This window comes from Sycon ciliatum, chromosome 4 (assembly GCF_964019385.1).
Source record: "Sycon ciliatum chromosome 4, ocSycCili1.1, whole genome shotgun sequence".
Taxonomy (NCBI): Eukaryota; Metazoa; Porifera; class Calcarea; order Leucosolenida; family Sycettidae; genus Sycon; species Sycon ciliatum.
The window spans coordinates 26,371,404-26,395,143 of NC_088646.1; the positions used below are offsets into that span (position 1 = coordinate 26,371,404).

The window sequence follows — 23,740 nt, forward strand, 5'->3', positions numbered from 1 at the left end:
GCGGCCTTTCTTAATAAAGCCTGTCTGCGGACCAGTGATGTTCGTGTATACCGTGTGAGCAAATGTCATGAATGAGCAACTACTCAGCAATCATATCATATCATGCATTCAACCTACCAGGCATCTCAAGCCAATAGAGTAGAATTTCTTTGCTAATACATACCACAGCTGTTTACTGTAGTAGTGTAGTTGTGTTTATGGTCATGATGCAATCACTTGAGGATGCATTCATTTTGTTTACGATCATGATGTAATCACTTGAGGATGCATTCACTTTGTATATGGTCATGATGTAATCACTTGAGGATGCATTCACTTTGTTTCCAATGCGCCACACGTTTCCCACTCTAAGGAGGCAATTGTTATTGGTTTTGCTGATGCCGTTTCCACTGCAGGACAAAGCATTGGCCACTCACAATGTTGTACATAACGACGATGGCACCACTGCACCTGTATGTGTCAGATTGGAGTAAGTCTATACCGTTTGTGTTTGGTATCATCGGCATAGCTTGCTTGAGGGACTCTTGCACTGCTGGGTATGTTGACACTGGGTATGTTGACACTGGGTATGTTGACACTGGGTATGTTGACACTGGGTATGTTTACCAAAAGGGCGAGCAAACTACATGGTTGTTGTTTTGAGCTAGTGGGCTTCTTGAATGTGTGTGCGTGCGCGTGTGTGTGTGTGTGTGTGTGTGTGTGTGTGTGTGTGTGTGTGTGTGTGTGTGGGTGTGGGTGTGGGTGTGGTGTGTATGCATGCGTGCATGCGTGCATGTGTGTGTGTAGAAGTATTGAATTGCTGGTACGTGTGGTGATGCTGGTGGCAACTCATGTTGATAGCGACTGAGCAAGTACAGTACCTCACCCCCAGCCCCATTCCCAACCCTATTGGCAGGACCACTATTTCCGATCTTTCTCGTGGGACTTCATCATCTTGCCAACCTTTAATAAAGATATGATTGCATGGATCTTGTTTTGGTGTGCTTCCACAGTACGTTCAGTGAAATGCTTCTGGACCACTTGCTGAACTTTGCTGGAACACCAAAGGTATGACACCCGGCCTTATGTCCTAGCTCTCTTTCTGTCTGAGAAGCAGCCCATCATCAGGCGCGTGCACCGTATGAGTTTTTTGGTGTCTGGAAACCACCTTTTTTCGGGCAATCTTGCCAAAGGAAAAGCGTGCCTACTGGATTGGTTATCCTGCATACGCGTCGATCGACGGGCAGCTTACAGTACAGTGACTATGTCCTTATTTCGAAGTGAGAGAGAGAGTTGCTTTGCATGCAGTTCAAAACACATTATTCTCTCTTTCTTCAGTGGAGAGAAGCCACAGAGAGATCGATCTCTAGCTCTGGTTCGCTCCTGGATTGGCGATAACATTCAAGAAATCCGTTTTGTCTCGAAATTTGAGTCAAGCCTGCGCGATGCAAGTCAGTTCAAGGGTATGATTGACGATATCTCCTTCCAAACTGTTGACTCAAATCAAGATCTCCACAGCCTTTCGTTCTCGCTCATGTGCGCAGCAGAGATGTTCGTCAAAAACGTTGTCGACTGGAGGACGTAAAAATGTGCGTCCATGATCCACTTGCGCTGCTCCGGCCGCGAATCAAGGACGCAGGGCTTCGCTTTTCTTCCGCGAGCGTCCATCGAAGCAAGGTCCATAACTCTTTATTGAAATCATGTGGAACATTGCCAATACATGCTGAAAACTTCGTCATAAGAACAGAAAGAAAAGATACGTCGAATGTAAGCAGTGTTTTGATGAAAAGAACAAGCCTGGAGTGGACTAGTGAAGTACCATAGACATAGTGTTATAGACTGTAGTGTAGCCTGGGCGGCTAGGCCTATCAAACTTTTACGTGTTCAATATGACAAACATGTATATGAGTACATCGACTTTTGCACCCTCTTTGCAAATACTTTTTCAAGTGCTGGTATGTAAAGGGTAACCCGTACCCATTTTATCCTGCTACCGGTTATATATGTACCAACATTTCCATGCAAAATCGTCCCCTCCCTCCATTTCTCATTGCTCCTATTTCTGTCCTTTCTACCCCTGGACCTGGTTCCCTCTCAGACGCGTTTGTGCCGGAATGATCTGATGATAGCAGTCGGAGCCCCGCGTCTCATCAGCACCAGTGTTCATTGGTGCCCTGCACCCCTAATCTTGAGTCCCCCCCCCCTGCTCATCAGCACCAGTGTTCATTGGTGCCCTGCACCCCTAATCTTGAGTCCCCCCCCTCCTCCCTAGCCCTCGCCGTTATCATGGTTATCTCCGACGGGATGTTGGAGGGATGCGCATGTGCACAAATACATAACTATATCTACAGAAAAATTTCCAACTCTAGAAACCTCCCTTTCAAGACTCGGTGCACGCCACTGATCATCATACCAAAGAGATTGAGCAGCTAGGAAGGATCCTCTTGCCGCTCTTGAGGACTGCTGCTACTGGGCACTCATATTGCGTACAGTGTTGCTTCAATCCAGTGCTAAGTTCTGTGTGGTGTATAAGATTCATGTGCTCTCCTGTTTCCAGTTGTGTCTATACTAGTCGTGTAGAATTGTGCGAGGTGAAATTCGACCCAAGGTGAAAGGCCGGCGGCCTGGTCCTGAATCAGTTTCCAGTGCATCAGTGTAGGTGTCAACATGTGTGTGCATGTCCAGCAGCATTTGTACCGCTTCCAGGGTGTTAATGGCTGTAGGGTGCCAAACATGCACATGCACATTAGGTCGGACTTCACCTGGCACAGCTGTATCATGTACACATGTACAATGTAGATCACAGCAGTCAGAACAGGTGTCCATCTCACGATGCACCGTGAACATGGTCTTTGAACGGGCCTAGGAGTGAGTGGGTGGGTTGAAGTTAGATCCTGCCGCCTCGGATAACATACCTTCTGAGACAGGTTGTCTTGCGTCTCAGTGCTGCTTCACTCAGGTTGCATTGCACGCGTATTCCTGAACCCGTTTCTCTACGTGTAGCTGTGTATGTATGTGTGTGCTTTTCCTCGCTGCAGGGCATTCAACTCTTGCACCAAACTGGAATGCTGGAGAACTGTGTGACGTACATGTTTGAACGCTTCAAAAAGAAAATGCAGGTTGGTGGGTGCTTCCATCATGTACTGCATGCAGCCAATGAAATACAATCTGATGAAGTAACTTGTACTGGTTTTCATACCCGACTACGAGAAAAGGAACCATGTTGTCAGAACATTGATGTCACAAATCACTATTCATGAATTGGAAAATACGCTGCAGGCTGTTTTGTTTTTAGGCTCTTGCACATACATTTGCTAGTTGGTGTTTGATGGTATTTCACGGCAGGCAAAGGTTTGTCTACGTTTCTGTCTGCTTTCCCTTGATGTGGACTGGGTTATGTAACAGGTCAGCAAGTGCGAGAAGTTTGGCTATGGTGTCATGGTGCTGCAGCTTGCTGCAACCGCACCCGGAATGGTCGCCCTTCACAATGTTGGTAAGCAGTAACCACCACCACCATCACCTCCTCCTCCTCCTCCTCCTTCTCCTTCTCCCTCTCCTCTTCCTTCTCCTCCTCCTCCTCGTCCCCGCAATGTCCTATTCTCTGACTGTTGAGCCATCAATCTATGTGTTTAATCCCTCCAATGCCTTTGAATCAATGGCCTGATGTATACTTATGGTTGAACCATCATGAACCCCTATTGGGGGAGTGATGAAGGTGAGCGATCGAGTGCATCATGACAACAGCCTTGAGAAAGAGATTCAGCGACTCATTTTATGAGATAGATCTGGGCACGAAGATCGGTTTCTGTGGTAACCGGTCTCAGGAATATAACGTTACTAGTACAACACTGGCCTTAGGGTCCTTGCCTTCTGAAATAACATGCTTCCTTCAAACTGTTGATCCCCATAGTGAGCCTGCAGAGAAGTACTGCGAGAATGCAACATCAACCTGTTGTATCGTTATTCTAGCATGCTGCGAGTGTTTGCTATGATGTTAATTTAATGATGTGCAGCTGTTTATTCATATGATTCTGGGTGTGTATGCATGTGTGTATGCATGTGTGCATGTGTGTATGCATGTGTGTGTGTGTGTGTGTGTGTGTGTGTGTGTGTGTGTGTGTGTGTGTGTATGTGTGTTTGTGCGCGCGTGTGCGTGTGTGTACAGGATATGTGCGGCGCATTGTGCAAGATCTATGGTTGACTGTGTGTGGCGGGGAAGATGATCTACGACTAGTTACCGCCTACACAGACCCAATGGATCCCATGGACCGATCAGTGTACAAGGTACAGTAGAGTACAGTAGAGCATTGCACAGATCATCGGTTTATGATGGCAAGAACTGTGAAATCTAGTCAAGACTTGCTCTAGCCAGCTGGCTGGGTTTTTCTCATGTCAATTACAGTGACGATGCCGGTTACCGGATCCTCTTTCACTACTATGTTGTACATTAGCTATGGGTACTCGTAGTGCTAGCCATGTATCATTGTTTTTGTTTGGTCTGTATGGCATTGTCAAGTGCAGGTGATGCTGCAGCTGGTAGCTCTCGTGACTCCATTCGATGGACTGGTCCAACTCTTGCATGGTCCAAAGCCAGTGCTGCACGATGATGACACACCGGTCATGGCCAAGCCCAAGCTGGGCGGCGGAAACGAGCGCTGGAGGTGCGCTAAGCCGTGGAAGCCATTCCGACTGTGGCCAGAGATGGAGCAATGCCAGGAGGTTACTGAAACCATTGAGGTAAGTAGCAAGTACTCATCAACCGGCATGCTGTAGTGTGCCGCTAGTCCAGCGTGTCATACGTGCTCAGTTGTGTGTTTGTTCTGCCGGCACAATTCTACTATCATAGTAGCTTGTGCTCTGTGACTGGTGTACGCCGTGTTGCTCATGTACCTGAATGTGGCTGGTGTACGCCGGTGATGTGCTGATTCTCAGGGTAATATGATATTCTAGCAAGGCCGGGTAACTGGGTAGGGTACATGGTCGTTGTTCCTAGCACCCGCTGTCTATTTAGCAGTTGGGTTTTGAATAGCTTGTAACACTGGAACATTATACTGATCCATTTCATAGCACAAATGATATACAGTAAAACCTGGTTTAAGCGACCACCCACGGTGCAAGCAAAGACGGTCGTTAAAGCCAGGTGGTCTTTAGAACCAGGTCCCACAGTTTCTGTGTAGAACTGTCCGTCCATGGAAACACGGTCGTTAAGAGCAGGTGGTCGCTAAACCCAGAGGTCGCTTACACCAGGTCTTAATGTATGTTGTAACATGTATGAGAGCATTTTGAAAAAAAAAATACTCTCAAGTCGGTGCTCTCTCACTTTCCAAAAACAATAATTTGTTGCACGTATGCATTGTTTTGTACTGCCATAATTTGTTTTTGCATGTATGGCGATTCTTGGCGGCGTGCGTCGTGGTGCGTGCAGAGTTTGTTTCGAATAGCTCTAAGCAGCATGCCCACGGAGCCCATAGCAATGGTCTTCAACTTCCGACACATGGAACACTGTGTTCTCAGGTAGGACTCCTTATCACCCTCATCACTTGAATCAGAACTGCAATGCGACCAGAATGATTGTTCTCTGGACGAAGCAAGAGTAAACGAGAAAAATAAATAAAGTTGATTCATCTCACAAGGATAGGTTGCGTGAGAGACAAATAACTGTAAAACTGTTACTTGACTCCTGCAAACTATGCGAGCCTAGCTATGCCATTATGCGAGCAACATATTTGGTGCAAGCACCCTGATACTTGATGTTTGTGCTGTTCTGTTTGCTACAGGCTTGTTAGTTTGGCCGTGACATGCCTGGACTCACTCATTCTCATGGAAGTGCACTATGACATGAGACGCACTCTCCTTACTTTACAAGCTGGGTGTCGGATGGATGAATACAGGTAAATTTTGACTTAGGGGCCATCCGTAAATACCGATATTTTTTTTAGAAACGAAAACTAGTCGTTTCTCTTCAACCCCCCCCCCCCCCCCCTCACTCAGAAACGAACACATATAAACGATGCATAGTATCGATATTTTTTCTATTCTTTTCTGGACGTGCCCACACATACAAACTGTGCATCGATATTTTTCGAGAAACGAACAGGCGCTCAACCCCCTCTCCCCTAAACGACTAGTTTTCGTTTCTAAATAAATATCTATATTTACGGATGGCCCCTTAGCCCCAGCAGTCGTAAGCATGCAAACACCTCCAAGTGCACCCACGCAGACAGACACACGCACACATACACGCACACATGCCACCGGCGTACCCATACCCTGACACGCAGACACCCGCATAACATACCACTCACTATGGCATGCATAAACATACAATGGACACATTGGGTTGGGGGTTGCCATGACTTCTTTTGGACAATTCGAATATTCAAGAATAATGCTCTTTGATAATAATCGATTGAGTGATTGAGCGAAGATGCATACCTGTGATGAAAGAGCAGACTCGCGTAAGGACCGGCCCGCCACGGTCTACGCCGCACTGCCCACCAAGAGCTATATCATCCCGCTCGCCGCAGGCCAACCACATACTGCCCACCGACGGTGCCCGAATGGCCACCTCGGCCAGCCAACTCGCCTGCCGTGGGCTAAACTTGCATCTGCCCGCCGAGGGCGCATGAATGGCCACCGCGGCCAGCAACCGCCCGCCAGGGCTAAACTAGCATACTGCCCACCGAGGGCGCACAAATGGCTAAGCTAGCCTACTGCCCACCGAGGGCGCGCAGATGGCCGCCGAGGTGAGACGGTTGTATTGTCCAGGATAACTCTGCCTTCATCAACAATCAGAAGCCCTCTAAATACCAGTACAGCAATACAGGTGCTAATGCATATAGTGTAAAGTATGATGATGATTGTGTCAAGTGTCACGTAGGAGGTGTGTATAGCACACCGCTCACACTCCCCCACTCAAACTCAACAATATGAACACCAACTCAAAATGGAGGCACACCATGCCGACTCAAAGAAAGTGTTCCCGCGAAAGCCAGCCTCCCGCCCAGCTTTCATGTGACCTGCCTGGTTTGCCACCAAGCATCTCAGGTCAGAGTTAGACCTCCCCCGCACTCTCGTTATCGTCTGACGCATCCGCTTCGGCACCACTACAGGCCGAGCTTGATCCATAACGGACCCGCCGGGGGTTTACTGCCAGAAACTTGGTTGGCCGTCTAACTCTTCCACTTCTGCGAATCGGGGTTGTCTCCTGGGCAGCTCCACTTGGAGAAACGTCAAGCTCCCCCTCCGTCCCCGTTTCGTGGGTGCTGCTACTGTGCTCCCAGCTCAACCGCTGAGGGGGTGCGGCCTCTAGCTCATTGTAGTGTCGCTGTAGCGTGCGAGTAAGGGCATTGGGTCCGCAAGGCTTCACCAGGTAGGTATTGCGAGTCCTGTGCACAACTGTATACAAGTCAGACTTGTGTGCGTGAAGCTTTCCTTTCGTGCGCTGTGCAGGTTGGAGCTTGATTCTCACTGTGTCACCAACAGCATATCCACACCTCGCCTTCCCGCCAACTCTCACCCTCCTGGCCTCCTGAGCATCGCTTATCCGGCGCTTCACCCGTCGGAAAACTCTGTCCATTCGTTCCACCGCACGTGATGGTCGCTGTCCTGTTGGTTGTGGTACTGCAAACTGTTCTGGTCTGTTGGGGTGCTGATGGAACAGTAGTTCGTATGGACAGCAGCCGGTAGTAGCATTCTTTGACGTGTTGTGCGCATACTGTACGGAACGCACTGCCTCTGGCCATGCCGCTGGGTTGTCATCACACACACATTGCACATTATCGATCAGTTGATTCTGTCGTTCGACCTGACCATTAGACTGGGCATGGTTCAGGCTGCTCTATGCCTGCCGAATGCCTATGGCTGAGCACATTTCCCGAAACACCGTTCCTGTGAAGTGTGAGCCCCGGTCGCTCTGGATGGTCACCGGAATGTCGAACACCGTAACCCAATGCTCTAGTTGGGCCTGCGCTGCCGTCTCTGCCGTGACGTCGGCTATAGGAATAAGTATCGCGTATCGCGTCAATACATCTTGTACGGCCAAGATATAGCGAAACTGATCCGGCACAGACGGCTGAAATGGGCCAACGAAATCAACCTGTATCCGTGCCAAAGGTGCTGCGGGTATATCCGTTTTCTGCAGCTCCGCCTTGTCCGGATGTTTGGGGCGCTTGTGCCGCTGACAAGCTGCGCATCCTCTCACGTATGTTGCCACATCTTCTGACATGAAGGGCCACCATACTATGTCCCGAATGCGGTCGTTCGTCCTGTTTCGGCCCATGTGACCACTGAGTGGTGCATCATGCACCAGCTCTAGGAACTTCCGGCGCAACGAACAGGGTAGAACCACCACCTGAATATTCCTCCGACCCAGTGGCTTCTGTTTCGTAGATCTGCCCTTCGACTCCGAGTATCGCAGGACTCCATCCGTGCCGATCCTCAGTCGTCGAGGTCAGCAAACCACCCGCCGAGGGCTAAACTAGCATACTGCCCACCGAGGGCGCTCGAATGGCTGCTGCAGGCAGCAAACCTTTCGTCGAGGGCTAAACCAGCAGACAACCCATCGAGGGCGGGCAATTTGCCACCTGAGGCCAGCAAACTGCCCACCGTGGGCCGGTATCATCTTGCCCGCCAAGGGCACACAAACAGCCACCGTGGCCAGCAAATCGCCCACCGAGGGCTCACACGACTGCCTGGCATCAGGCTTCACAGCATACAGACAGAATAGGCCGCCCGTCCCCCCCCCCCCCAACCGGATAAACAAAATTCCACTTTAAAAGGGGTGGGCGGGAGGGAAGAACTATGACTTGACACACAAACTGCAACTGCAAAGAACGCTCCTTCGCACCAAGACAGCTCAGCAAAACACATCTCCAAATTAGACGCTATATCTACTATTCATGAAGTTGGTTGCTCCGAAACACTGTGTATTGAGCAGGGAGTGGTGCTTTCTTTCAGGTTTGCCGAGCGGAAGGTGCGACAAGCTCCTGGTGTGCTCCGGATGGCAGTCGTGAGTCAGTCAAGTGTCAAGTTCGGCCAGAAGCGTGTGCTCCTCGTTGGAGCAACCAACTTCATGACTATTACCGCCGAAGTCGCAACTTCTAAGTTCATATCTACTATTGTCCGTAAAATTTTGCCAGGCCACACGCTGCGCACGCGGCTTAGTCACGAGGTGATCACATAACGCACGCTCGCAGTACTCCACCACCAGCATGCGTGTGCCTGGGCTATCTAGGTTTTGCTACGCAAAGCCCACATTTAGTGTCTCTTGAATCTTATTAAAGGGGAAGTGCATCGATTTTTCGAGTATGGTCCAGAAGAAAGACAATTTGATATCGGTTCGAATGGCATATCTCTCGCTTCCATACGATAAGCCAAACTTGCCAAATCGCCAATTGTATACTCACGTTGCCATAGCGACCAGCGCAGTGATGACGTACGAAAGGCTTAGCTCCACCACAGAGAAGGTCAATCACTGCAGAATTTGGTCATTTTCAATTGGTTTATTGTATTCACGAAGTGAAAGAAGGGCTGTGTTCGATGCTGTAAGTGCAGTAAACTGTTTGTTAGTAGTCCTCTCGGTTGTGTACTGGGACGTGACACCGACAGGAGAAAGCTGGAGCGCGGAGACACCAGCAGACAAGCGAAAATAGTGACGAACAAAATGCTGAAATCTTGGTTGGGACAAATCAGACGTTCAGCATTTCCCCCAACCAAGGACCATGCCGTTTGCTCTTTCCACTTCCTGAAGATGAATGTGATGCTTCCTGGCGACTCTCCTATCTCTTGTAACATCTTCTGAAGCCAGGTGAGACGACGGGTGCCGGGTGGTGGAGATTGACGAATGAAATACTGATGTCGTAGGTTTGAAAGTTTGCTGAAAATGTCTCAGGAGACACGGCGAATTCCAAGCATCTTGTCCTCGAGGAAACCATTTCCTAGGCACAGTCAGCCTAGGGAAATGCATGAGAAGGGCGACAAATAGTTCACGGCACTAACAGCATTGAACACAGCACTTCTTTCACATCGTGAATACAATAAGACAATTGAAAATGACCAATTTCTGCAGTGATCGACCTTCTCTGTGGAGGAGCTAAGCCTTTCGTACGTCATCACTCCGCTGGTCGCTATGGCAACGTGAGCATACAATTGGCGATTTGGCAAGTTTGGCTTATCGTATGAAAGCGAGAGATATGCCATTCGAACCGATATCAAATTGTCTTTCTTCTGGACCCTACTCGAAAAATCGATGCACTTCCCCTTTAATTACAATTCAGCTTTCATTCCTAGAGTGTGTGATTAGGCCATTAATAGCTTTGGTGTGTATTCCAGGCATCTAGAACAACTGCGTGTCTGCTTCTTTGTCTACTGTTTTCCCTCTGCCCTGGTCGCGCAGCGGTTTTCTAATGGATGCTGCAGCCCTAGAGCGCAATCACATCCTTGTTGCAACGGCTTCTGTTGGTGGGCCATCAGAGCGAATCATTCCCCCACGGGAAATCAATGACCTCAGCTGGAAGGATGCCAACAAGGTACACTAGTACACTCAAACGCCTCTTATCCGGACGCCTCAGATACGGGCACGTCTTCTACCGGGCACATTCGGCTTGAGTTCTTATCACAAATGGTTCGAATTTGGGGGCTTTGAACTTTTTTTCGGTGTGTGGAAGTGCTTATTTTTCACTGCGAACCTATGTAATCCACACATTTGTATCAATGGGTTCGTTCTGTATCCTCAACATATGCAATACGTGCCAAATAAACTTCTTCAAAAATGATGTTTATATACATAGTAGATGAGATAACCTGAGATAAGGGGAAACTGGAGATACGGGCAATGCCCGGTCCCAAGGTGCCCGGATAACAGACGTCCGAGTGTAGTGATAACTACGCCTTGTTATCTCACTCTAGATTATCTCCTCCTGCCCCGCCTCCTGCTCCTCCTCCTGGTCCTCCTGCCCATACTCCTCATCCTCCTTCTTCATCTCCTCCTCATGACTCTGGCTGGCTCCTCTTCCTCCTGATAATTCAAGACTATGCTGCAGATGATGGATCCTGTTGTATTACGTGTTCATTGTTAATCATAAGCCAGCTTGCCAATGTTGGTTGAACTCTTCCGTCGATAGTCACTTCTAATGGACCTTGTTAATCTGTGTGTGAAATTTGCATCAATCGTGAAGAAATTCAGAGAACTGCACAACCCATTCAAGTGGCCACTTTTCAGCGAGGACCCAATACCCAGAGAGTATGTCATCAAGCAGAAAGAAGCAAGCCCAGCTGTGTCTGGTGAGTATTGGTGATGGTGTGTGTGTGTGCCCTTCCTTGCCGCATTCAGAAGTAGGAGCATGCTTCTTTTCGTTCTTACAATCTTTCCGATCCAGAAACTTGGGTAGGGATCAGTTGCCGCTGTTTCTCAGATGAATGGGGAAAATGAAGTGTACACGCATGAAGAGCGTTGCTCTCTGCACAAGCAAAGGTACCCAGCTGCAGTTGAGGCATTTTCGTAGAGGGACCAAAGAGTGAAGCTGCTAACCAGGAATACATGAGTCATGTTTCCGTGATTGCTCATAGAGAATAGAGCCCCGTCGATAGTGTTTTGCCAACCATACCTGTGTTTGTGCTGTATTGATGTGACTGCTGGCTTGTGTTACCTTGTGTAGTATCCGAGTTTCTGCAGAAGAAGTTGCTAAGATGCAGCAGGTAGGTGTAGTGGTGTAGTGGTGTAGTGCATGAGCGTATACTTGTTGCTTTTGATACTAGTTCATGGCTATCGGGTTGGATGTCGTTTCTCTCTGCTTTGCCAATGGGTTCACAAAGGATTAGACAGTGTTGTCCTCAGATTGAGTTTTCGTGATACTGTCTATTCTTTTCACTCCTGTTGGTGAATAGCTTACAACTCAATTCTGTAACCGTCTGCGAAGACCCTTTTGAGAAAAGCCATGTATGTGAATGCATGTAACAACTACCGTGGTGTGTGTGTTTGTTTGTTTGTGTGCGTGTATGCGCGTGCATGTGCATGTGTGTGTGCGTGTGTGTGTGCATGTGTGTATGCACGCACGTGTGTGTGTGTGTGTGTGTGTGTGTGTGTGTGTGTGTGTGTGTGTCTGTGTCTGTGTGTGTGTATGCACATGCGTATGTGTGTTCTTGTACGTGTACGTGTACGTGTGTGTGTGTGTGTGTGTGTGTGTGTGTGTGTGTGTGTGTGTGTGTGTGTGTGTGTGTGTGTGTGTGTGTGTGTGTGTGTGTGTGTGATATTTGTGTGATCATCTCACTGTGATATTTTGTGTGATTAACACTATGATATGTGTGTGATGTGTTGTATGCAGCACCCCTCCTCAGAGCACGGTGCGTGACGTGTTTGCCGACGCACTACGTAAGGGCAAGATCTGTGGCTCGGCTGATCTTCTTGCCCTCGTAAATTCAGCCATGGGTAGCCTGCCAGCACGGCCGAACAGTCAACCAGTACCAGCAGAGTTCATGCAGCCTTATAGCTCTATCACCACAGGTAATACTAGCTCTTTGCCATTGGAAAACTAAATTGCCTCAAATACAGAGTTTTAATAAAGCAATTAATAGAACTAACTCTGCCGTCATCACCATGAATCTACAAAGTCAACTGCTTTCCAGGATCGATTTTCAAGTCACTATCATCAGTGGATTATCGTGACTGAAGTGTAGGCAAGCCAATGGTGATGACGGCAGAGTTAGTTCTATTTATTGGCAATTATTGCTATATTAAAATTGTTGTCTCCGCTGCGTATATTCCAATACAGAATTGCAATTTAAAAGCAACTATAGTGAACTCTGTGTTGGTCAGCTGAGTTTGGCACTCTCAGAATTTCACAACTCCCACAAGAGCCAGCCAAAATAGCTTTTTCACTCACAAAGCGACTGTTCAGTACATGGGGTAGTGGTCTACCAGAGCAATCACACTCACCACCGTGGTGGTTTTCCAGAAATGAGTAGAAGCAAAAAACCACACTCGCAGCCACAGAATAGATAAATAGCCGAAAAACATCTAAATCCATCAAAGAACCGCCAGCAAGCGGGAGAAAAGGCCGTGAAATCAAGTGAAACAGCATGGCCAGTGGTGAGCATGGGTGACTGGGCAGCAGGGGAGCGCCTGAAAAACAATGACTCCCTACATTCCTAGCCGCGACCGCTCAACCGGGCTAGAGGAAAAACACGCCTTTCGGCCAAAAAACCTTTCTATTTTCATTAATTCCTGCCCCGCTGCCAGTCAGACCCAAGAATAGAGATAGCAAGAAATGGTATGTAATAATCATCATAAGCCACACACATAGGCATAGATTGTCAAGAAGAACAGCGGACGACTCCCATGAAACCAGGGTGGGTGGGCGGGCAACTTCAACTACCACGAGGAAAAACAAAGACCACGATGGCAGGTTCAACGGAGTTGCGCAGAACAAGAGCAAATGCACGAAAATATTTGTGAGTGAAAAATACGTTTTTTGCACTCTTTTGCTACGCTCAGCCGTGAAAAAACAAAACTTTTCCGCATCCGCAGGAACCCCACCACCCTCATGGGTCGGGCGCAGGTGACGCTCCTGGGTAGGAGGTGAGCTGATTGGACCCACATAAGAAATTTTCCGTCCTCCTCCGCTGTTTAGGAGCTGCATCTGGCACCTGATCATGGGATGGTGGCATCCCATGGAAGGGAAGGGAAACGGTGGTTCTTGACTCGCTTTCTACGTGAACCCGCGTCATTTTTTCCAAGCCGGTGTTGAGCATGATATACCCTCTGTTTCCCAGCCATGATCTTGGATCACTACTATGCTTGCTTCAACGGTTTGTTTCATTGTGCTTTGTGGAGATACCCCCCGCCCCGCATCCCCTATACGCACCCACCCACACACCTTACTTCATGCAGTGAGTCACACTCTGTGTTTGAGGCATGGCCACTGATACTGACACTGGCTTGTGTTCCGGCTTGTCGTATTTCTACATGTCTGTGCATTGTCCTCCGGCCAACAGAGCAAGCATCCCAATGTACTGGCCTGAATGAATACTACAAGTTTGGTGTTCGGCTTGCAGTCAGGTAAACTGAATTACTTAAGTTTCCTTTTTTTACTCTGCGTTTGGTACACAACAAACTAGTTGATAGGAACTAGTTGGGGCTAACTGTTAGTTTACAGGATATACTGCATATACGTTCATGTACATGCACCTAGTGGCTCAACACTGTTATACTGCACTGCACTGCACTGCACTGCATAAACATCGGACACTAGTGGTACCAATTTGCCTCTTTCCACCGTTGCAGGTATGGAGTTGCGCTCGGAAAGCTAAAGGAAGAGGAGAAGTCAGCTGAAGACCTGGAACAACTGTTAAACATGTTATCGCGTTGCCTGGGTGTCATGAATGGAATCGAGAAGGCTGCAGGTACGTTCACGTATATGCTACATTAATGGTAATCTTTGTTCTGGGTAGTCCGCATTAGCCTGTCTTCATAGCAGTCAAACTGGTCGGTAGCTCTGCTACTTGAAGAGTAGATGCTCAACATGTCCACCAGCCAAGGTTATAGAGGTTGCAAAATTGCAACATCTGATTCAGTTGAGAGGCTTTCTCTGGAGTGGCAAAGCTGCAACACAGCGGTCGATGCATTGGCTCAAGGCCAAACCGCTGATTCAGACTGTATGCTAAGTTCCTATAAGCGAAGCCGCTGGTTCACGACCGTGACATCCTTCACATAACCCACATAGCTGACAATAGATTTGGTCACCCTGTAAGAAGACCTTCGGGTCTCAGTCGGGAATGCCCAAGTAAAATAATAAAATACAATACAAAAAAATTATCAAAATTGTCTTTACCACCATATTTATCAACAAAAAAATTACACAGTATTTTGTGTTTGTTGTGTGTTCTCTGCTGAAACCAGCTGAAATGAGTAGCTGCAGTGGCAAGTTCCACGGGTTTGACTGGTTTGTGGCCTCCATGTTTATCATGTGTGCCGGCAACTGTGCGGCTACCTGGTCGTTCCTGCTAGCGTTCTCTGGCCGCGCGGGCGCCGAGTCCGTGTGGTGTCAGCGCATACTGCCTAAGGTAACCGTAGTACTGAACATGCAACAGTATTCTTCACACCACGATGTGCTCGCATGCATGTATGCATGGTGACATGCAACGGCACTCTTCACACCACAATGTATTCATTCTCTACTGTGCCCAGCAAGTAGGTGCTAGATACATGTGGCAAGCTCTAAGCTCAAACACTGCATATGGTAGAAAAACATAAAACATATCAGTGTTTCCATTTTCCAACTCTCCATAGCTTCCACAATAGCAATGTACCTGTCTTGATTGCAATTTTCATTTCAGAATCAAGCAACGCACATCTCGTGTAAATTCTCCGTGATTGCTCACTGTGTGGAATTTATTGTACAGGTAAGCATTTGTCCTGCTCAGTTTTATACGTGACGCTACAGTAGTCGGTGTCTGCATAATCGATGCTCTAACTTGTTGGAACTCAGATATATTCTTACTGCTCCCAGCCCTGTGTCATCTCCTCAATCAAGACAATTGACAACGTGATTACATTGGACGTAGAACTGGACATGACGAACTCAAGACAAAGATTCCTCTCCGTACAACAGCAACACGTGTATGCTCCAACAACAAGTACAAACGACATACACCAAATAAAGTAGTTCAGCACACGGTCCTCATATAAACAAGGAAGAGTCTAAAAGTTGTAAATTTACGACTTCAATGAGAACCAACTGCTTACCAAGCATTTGTGTAGGACCCACTCATCCTTAGCTAGGCTGCTATAACTTGTTCTGGGAATTGCTCGATGTACTGTGTTCAGGACAAGTACCCACTGCTGAGATCTGCGTTTCAGCTGTCCGGTTGCACTCCAGCACAGGTAGGTTTGGGTTGTATGTGTGTCTGTGTGCATGTGTTTGTGTGTGTGTGTGTGTGTGTGTGTGTGTGTGTGTGTGTGTGTGTGTGTGTGTGTGTGTGTGTGTGTGTGTGTGTGTGTGTGTGTGTGTGTGTGTGTGTGTGTGTGTGTGTGTGTGTGTGTGTGTGTGTGTGTGTGTGTGTGTGTGTGTGTGTGTGTGTGTGTGTGTGTGTGTGTGTGTGTGTGTGTGTGTGTGTGTGTGTGTGTGTGTGTGTGTGTGTGTGTGTGTGTGTGTGTGTGTGTGTGTGTGTGTGTGTGTGTGTGTGTGTGTGTGTGTGTGTGTGTGTGTGTGTGTGTGTGTGTGTGTGTGTGTGTGTGTGTGTGTGTGTGTGTGTGTGTGTGTGTGTGTGTGTGTGTGTGTGTGTGTGTGTGTGTGTGTGTGTGTGTGTGTGTGTGTGTGTGTGTGTGTGTGTGTGTGTGTGTGTGTGTGTGTGTGTGTGTGTGTGTGTGTGTGTGTGTGTGTGTGTGTGTGTGTGTGTGTGTGTGTGTGTGTGTGTGTGTGTGTGTGTGTGTGTGTGTGTGTGTGTGTGTGTGTGTGTGTGTGTGTGTGTGTGTGTGTGTGTGTGTGTGTGTGTGTGTGTGTGTGTGCACATGAGCATAGTGGGGGGGGGGGGGGGGTGCTGACATGGGGACGGGAGGACGGACTGACTGATGGCCTAATAGTGCCAAGGGAAACAACAGGCAGCATGTTGGACCTCACCAGAAACCAGAAAACCAGAAACTGAGCTGACAAGTCTCTCTTCACTTGTCAGAGAGGACACTGCTGGACACTGCTGGACACTGCTGGACACTGCTGCAGACATGTGCGCGTGTTCTCTTTTGGCCGGAATTGGGGACAGGTATGGTGCATGCAACAGCATGTTCAGGCTTATCAGGAAGGTGCTGTAGCCATTGGCCCGAACAGCATGCATCAGAAGGTTTGATATCGACAAATGAGGTCCAACTTCAGGCCTGATCTTTCACCTGGCTACCTCTGATCTGGGTGATGCAACAAGTCATAGGTCGAATAATTTGCTTTTCAGGTACTACAGGTGGAATCCTGATAATTCGAATATGGCTTAATTCGAACATACCGCTTAATTAGAAGTTTTTCCAGGACCGATTTCTGTCAATACGATTCCCACATAAAATGTTCTGATAATTCGAACCTCGAACCGGACATGTCCGGTTAATTCGAACTGAGTTCCACGGATTCCACTTACATAGAAAATGTGTGGGATTTGTTCTGATAACTCGAAGTTAGCAAAGTGTAATTCGAAGTTCACTGTACACTGTACTGGTCAGTTCAGTTTGCATGAGCAGGCTGTGCTGGCCGGTTCAGTATCCGTGAAATCTGTGTCTAAGGTCCATAGCGGAACTCTGTGTGACCATGAGAGCATTTTGACATACATATTGTGTTGTGGATTCATGTTTGGATAATTAGAATGTCCAGGATAATTAGAAGCTTTTTCCTGGCATTTGGAGGTTCGAATTATCAGGATTCCACCTGTATAGAAAAGAACATGTTGTTGTTATAGCAATGGTGGCATCCTGGTGCATGACAGAGTTTGCAGCTTTAGATGACCAATGAACCTGTAGAAATTTAGCTCACCGTGACTAATGTGCTGCCCAGCTGGCATTCAAAATCTGATACCTGTTTACTGGCGTTACCTGCCTTAGGTGAGTTATCAATGGCTAAACCAATGTTATTGGAACTACTTGGATTGGCCGGACATTGAACTCTACCTTGCCACATGTATCGTAATGGGTGCCGACTATCAGGTAAGCAACACTCTGAAACGATGATCGAGATTGGTGAGTTTAGGGGGGCTATGGTAATGGCAAATAGGGGGGGGGGGGGCTGAAGCATCAAGCAACCTGGCACTTCCCCATGTACTGGGACCTTTTGTATAACACATTGAGTAATCCTCGGCTTCCCTTGCCCTCTGATATTTGTCAAAACTATGACATATGCAATGTATAAATGACCTGTGTATTGGAAGGGTTGATAGGTGTTTTTTTCATATTGCATACTAGTATGTTCAACGGTGAGTCAATTGTACTCCATTCGGCTGGAGTGTAGAAAACCATTCGATTGTTTGTATGTAGGAATCCCTGAGCGTCGAAGAGTAGGTTCATCTGCCACGAGGTGTAGAGTATTATGTTGGACTCAGTAGGCAGTCGGGTCACTATAGGTAGTCGGGAGTCCAGTGTGAAGTCAAATTCTGTAGACAGTCGGATGATGTGTGCCACGGCTAGGCGACATGGTGTCTATAGGGGCAGCCGTATCCCCAGTATACAGTCGAAGTCCTACAAACACCACAGCTAGATAAAACACGGCACTTCTTGTCCTACAGCACGCCCCACCAGCACCATCTCACCCCATGCTAGCCCCATGTACCTGCCGGGGAGTTGTGTATCTTGTAAAAAACAAAAAAAACAAAAAAAAACACTACATGCACTACATGCACTGCATGCAGTCAAATGACGTTTATTGACTGTTTGGGTGTGAATGCAGGGACAAGTACTCAGTACACATGAACAAACCTGTCAAGTACTCTTACTATTGTTACTGTTGTTTCTTTGCCTGCTTTCCCTATCACTAACAGGTATACTTTGCTGTGGCAATCTTGCATGGTCTTCACGGTCGGATTTTGCAGGAAACTAAGAGACAGCGTTTACTACCAGCATTGAAGGCAAGTGAAGCGAGTCGGTAGTGGATTTGATGGTGATGGTGTGGTGGTGTGGGGTGTTCATTCTTAGTTAGCATGTTCTTATCCCTGCACTGCACACACTAATTATGTGTGCTAACATTGCAGTACCAGCCACTCTCTCTGTGTGTAGTAGGCGTAGAATACGATGCAGGCTGCAAGTTACTGCCACATAACGTTAGTACCTAGTTCACAGGCGGATACATGTACAGCTCATGTAGGCGTCCACTTGTAATTTAGGCACTACGTGGCAGTAATTTGTAGCTAGTCGTGGCTGTGACCATCTAGCAAGTTGCATGGGCACGCTGAGGGCAACGTTGCGTGTGCCCCGGCAAAAACTGCACTGACCAAAGCATGCCTGATGCAATGGTGCTACCCTGTAACTACTACCCTGATCGGCACATGTCCCAGCAAGCAGGCAGCCACTAGGCCACGTGCCGCTTAGCAGCAGTGTGCACGACTGTACAGCTAGCGCATGCAGTTTGTGTTCTCACCATCATGAGAGATGGCGACACTTATCCACCTAGAAATTCTGTATCCTGAGCAGTTTAGCTCCCTGATAGTCCTGACAAGGGAAAGGGAGGTTCAAGTGTACATGTACATGACTGTATGATACTATGTACTATGAATCCAGCCACGTCCTACTGTGCTCTCAAAATATTGGAAATTCAGTTCGCAAACTGATCGCGAAGGTCATTAAAGGGGAAGTATACCCTAAAATCAAATTTTCACCAGTTGTAGTCTTCTGGGTGCTGAGTCGAATGGTCTTGGTCCGAGGAAGCTGCGACGCTCCCTTCCTTCTTTTTTCCCAATCGAACCCGCGCACTTCCACCGAAACTGGGTGACTGCGCCCTACTAGATGGGGATTTGTATGCAAAATGTCACTAAAAGTGCTATGTCGTTCTTATAAAAGCACGGATGACCGCGATTGGCCCATATGTTGTAGTCTTTTGGACGCTGAGTCGACTGGTTTTGGTCCGAAAAGGCTGCGATGCAGCGTTCCTCCTTTATTCCCAATTGAACATGGTTGAACAAGCGGTCACGTGTTCCTGGGTGCCCAAATCACCTGGTCACCGCGCCAGCAGGCGACAACTTTCACACCAAGGTTCAACTCGAGTGACAGGACTGCGCCCAAAAAAGGTCAAACAGGCTAGTAAGGTGTACCCTGCAGGCACGGTGACCAGGTGACTGGTGTACGCAGGAGCATGTGACCGCTCGTTCAACCATGTTCGATTGGGAATAAAGGAGGAACGCTGCATCGCAGCCTTTTCAGACCAAAACCAGTCGACTCAGCGTCCAAAAGACTACAACATATGGGCCAATCGCGGTCATCCGTGCTTTTATAAGAACGAAATGGCGCTTTTAGTGACATTTTGCATACAAATCCCCATCTACTAGGACGCAGTCACCCAGTTTCGGTGGAAGTGCGCGAGTTCGATTGGGAATAAAGGAGGAAGGGAGCATCTCAGCTTCCTCGGACCAAGACCATTCGACTCAGCACCCCGAAGACTACAACTGGTGAAAATTTGATTTTAGGGTATACTTCCCCTTTAAATCAATCATTAGGAGCATACAGTGCATTTCAACGCTTCTGGCAAGTTAGTTGTTCATGATGAATTTTCTTTGGTAGTATGCTGTGAATTGTAGGGACAATGCTCCCAGAGAGGTGCTACAAAGGAAATTCAAAAACTGGCCTGGGCAAGCCTTGGTATTGATTTTTGTATCTGCAGGAGTCCCTTCTCTTGGATTTTCACCTGACTCCGAGTGTGCTGAGGTTCATGCGGGATCTGGAAACGATTTACAGAGACTACATATTCTCCTGCTTGCACTCGTCTGCAAGTGATGGCGGGGTGGACGAAATCACCACCAAGATTCGCAAAACGGACGTGCGGAATTAGCGTGTTGGTGTGCATACGTGAACGTGTGCTTGTACACATGATGCAGAATATTACTGTGGCAGCTAGCGTCCTCAGTATTGTCTATGTGGCTTATCATAATATCGGATATGCTTGTATTCCAAAGAAGGGTGGCTCCAAAGTCAGTCATGAGCCATGCATACCTACCTTGCATCAATAACTATGCTAAGAACACTTCCATAATCGATTCAGACAGACATAATCGGGTGATTCATTCTATAACTAGTAGTACTCCCAGGAGAGCCACGGGGATAAACTCGGACATGAAACAGGAATGCAACTTACTTTGAAGTGATTCTTGATACCCTAAAGCAATTATTTGTATAAGTACCACTGGTACTAATCTTACATTTTGTGACAATTCACTTTCAGGCATTTCTCTGGAAATGTTGCTGTCTAAATACTCTAAATACTCGATTCGTCACCGACGTACCATACGGACAAATCCAACTATAAAACGCTCGATGGCCTCATTCTGATCCTATATGTAGCCTGCTTGAGTTCTGGTTGACATCACTGTTAGATTGCTGGCGCCGTGGATTCTAGTTCTACTTGCGTGCAAAGGCCTGTACGCGTGCATACCCTATACCCTATACCCATGCATACCCTAGCTACAAATCCAGTAGCACTTGTAATCATTGTAACTTGCAATTGCCATGGTAACCCCAGCAGAAAACCGGTCACATGACCGGCTTTTTACCTGCTTCAAAGCCTTCATGCTGGGATACACCACAGAAAAGGCGGCAGGGTAGTTTACCCACAAGCACTTGCTCTCTAGACTCTAGCATGGGGAAAGGATGTCCAGTCACTGCCGTCAACAGCTCCTGTTGGACTACGGGATACAGCTGTTGTGTGAAATCACAGCACTTCATTGCCATAGCCCACATCGCCACAATGCCACATCACCACAATGCATGGGTTCAGCTTCCGCAACACAATCACATTAGTTACGATGTAGAGTAGGTCGTAATGCTTGCAAACCCAAAGCGAGGCAAGAAAACTTGGTAATGCATTAAAACCCAAAGCCAGGGAAGATAACTTGGTAATGCACGTAAACCCAAAGCAAGGCAAAGATAACTAAGAGGTCCAACGTAAATTAACGTGCCATGCATCACAACTTCGCAAGCGGCGATTCATGCAACCAAGCAGACAGTGTTCTGCCATCAGCGCATTCAAAGAAACCACTCTAAAAAAATAGTGAAATGGGAACGGCTACATCATACGGTGGTATAGCTAACAGTAACAGAGATATGTACTGAGCAAGCGTTTCTACCTCATTCAACAGTAGTGCAAGAATCAGTTCAGAATGGAACAAGTGATACGCAGAGTAAGCATTTCCCTCCCAGTGTGTATGTGCATGTCAGGGAGACTACACACAGAAACACATACATAACCTGTTGACTGCATGCTGACACACAGACACCCACATACACAGAAAAACACAAACACACCTAATGAGAAAGAAGATAGTGAGACACAGCTCCAGCTTTTGGACCAGCTTACCTCCCAGTTAACAAACTGGAGAAAAACAACAAGAAACACACAACAGTGACAGCAGTAGGTAATTCAAACCAGGGTGTGTCTGAGACTAAGCAATTCAAGATAGGATGCCTCATCAAAGATGTGTTGATCATCGCCTTGCGTGGTTAATACGAGCAAAATAAGAAAGCGGGGTGTTGGGTGGCTAGCGTGATCATGAACTTGGAAAGGCAAAGGAGCTCACGCTTGGACTCAAAGACAAGTGTACCATGTAGCTGGTCTACGGCCTGTAGACCTACACAGTGAACAGTGTACACCATGATTGTGTATGCAGTGCATTGACCAGTGAATGATTGTGTATGCAGTGCATGCAGTGCATTGACCGGTGAATGATTGACTTAGTGTTGAAACGAGCGTATCTATAGCAAACGAGTTATCAGTTCCACAAACAAGCAAGCTATCGAGCGAGCTAGCGAGTTTCATTGATGTGGCAAATATGATTTTTTGAATATATATTTTTTTCTAAGTTCGATTTTTTCAGCTGGTTCAAATTATCACCACCAATTATCACCGCCGGAATTTGGGGTTGCTGCTGCTTCACTTCGGACTGCTGTTTGGTGTCGAGATGTCTTTTCAGCGCCGTCGTTGAGTAGCCTTTGTAATAATAGACCGTTTTGCAAAGATTGCAAGTAGCCCTGGTCTTCGCTGCATCGCGGGAGAAAACTTCCAAACGATTGAGCGTAACTTTCACTCGAATGGGGAGGCGACCGAAGCATATCCTGCGACAGGTCAGCAGATGCGGAACAAGACATCAGTAGAGTCCACCAAAGCTGCAACGACAACTGAAACAACTCAAGTGTCGTGTAGGCATACAGTCACTGTAACTGCGAGTGATTTTCACTTTACGCGGGACTGGACTCTCGGTCGTCCAGGGAGTCGTAAAAAAATTTACGACTCCCCAGTCGCGACGTCGACATGTACTGCCATGTGCACGGAGTACGGTGTTCGTTTGTGCAAACGAGCTGGCCGCACAAACGAGCCGAGTTTCTGGTGAGCGAGCTAACGAGTACCCGGTGAGATCGTTTCAACACTAATGATTGTGTATGCAGTGCATTGACCGGTGAACGATTGTGTATGCAGTGCATTGACCGATGAACTATTCACGGCCACACACCCTTCAGCTAAGCATACACTGCTGATATATGGAATGCCGTGTCATTGCACTGGAGGTTGCAGGCTGTTGTCTGAACGATAAACTGCACTGGCACCGTCACCAGGTGACTCGCGTACACATCACTACGGGACTGTGTATGGGAATGCATTCGTCGGGCGAAATAGCACATTATAGTACATTTGAGACCAGTGGGAAGAAGATGACGATGTCCACGAATTCAGTATCTCCGCACATGAATATGTTGTGCATGTGACATTGCATGTCAACTATGACATCACACCGAGTGGTGCAATGCTTAGCATGTGGCTCAGAGGCATCCTGCAAAATATGAATGATGCATGTAGGTTGAACGATCGTGCCGACAGCCATGCATTTCGACTTTAGTTTGTAGTATCTTCCAACGTTGAAATTTCGAATTTTGGATGAGAGAGGTGGTTTGAAACCTCAATATTGCTTACTCCAACAATGTGTTGGAGCCAGACCCAGCTTGAGTGGTGACAGGGATCAGCCCTGTAACTGTTGCAACAAAAAATGATTTGATCTGAGAAGGCACGGTACCGACAGGCTCGGTTGAATTTGGAGTAGT

At 47.5% G+C, this 23,740-nt stretch overlaps 2 protein-coding genes across 6 annotated transcripts in view; one reads left to right on the top strand and one right to left on the bottom strand.

Moving 5' to 3' along the window:
• The window catches only part of LOC135815327 (protein broad-minded-like), an 85,130-nt gene extending 64,129 nt beyond the window's left edge, over positions 1-21,001 (top strand). The window contains exons 18-37 of the mRNA XM_065328604.1: positions 396-469; positions 993-1,047; positions 3,018-3,098; positions 3,385-3,472; positions 4,145-4,263; positions 4,501-4,716; positions 5,405-5,493; positions 5,757-5,870; positions 10,376-10,508; positions 11,157-11,262; positions 11,637-11,676; positions 12,303-12,481; positions 13,972-14,035; positions 14,261-14,379; positions 14,876-15,039; positions 15,313-15,378; positions 15,803-15,859; positions 17,555-17,656; positions 18,484-18,570; positions 20,316-21,001. Of these exons, the coding sequence (XP_065184676.1) occupies positions 396-469; positions 993-1,047; positions 3,018-3,098; positions 3,385-3,472; positions 4,145-4,263; positions 4,501-4,716; positions 5,405-5,493; positions 5,757-5,870; positions 10,376-10,508; positions 11,157-11,262; positions 11,637-11,676; positions 12,303-12,481; positions 13,972-14,035; positions 14,261-14,379; positions 14,876-15,039; positions 15,313-15,378; positions 15,803-15,859; positions 17,555-17,656; positions 18,484-18,570; positions 20,316-20,483 (2,121 nt within the window). The 3' untranslated portion in view covers positions 20,484-21,001. The remainder of the gene's footprint in view (positions 1-395; positions 470-992; positions 1,048-3,017; positions 3,099-3,384; positions 3,473-4,144; positions 4,264-4,500; positions 4,717-5,404; positions 5,494-5,756; positions 5,871-10,375; positions 10,509-11,156; positions 11,263-11,636; positions 11,677-12,302; positions 12,482-13,971; positions 14,036-14,260; positions 14,380-14,875; positions 15,040-15,312; positions 15,379-15,802; positions 15,860-17,554; positions 17,657-18,483; positions 18,571-20,315) is intronic.
• Positions 21,002-21,420: 419 nt separating this feature from the next.
• Positions 21,421-23,740, bottom strand: part of LOC135815328 (uncharacterized) — a 46,049-nt gene continuing 43,729 nt past the window's right edge. For 2 of the 5 annotated variants that reach the window (XM_065328609.1, XM_065328607.1), the window contains one exon: positions 21,421-21,909. The gene's annotated coding sequence lies outside the window, so the exon portion shown is untranslated. Of the gene's footprint in view, positions 22,020-23,740 lie in introns of all 5 variants that reach the window. The other 3 variants (XM_065328608.1, XM_065328605.1, XM_065328606.1) reach the window with 2 other exon arrangements.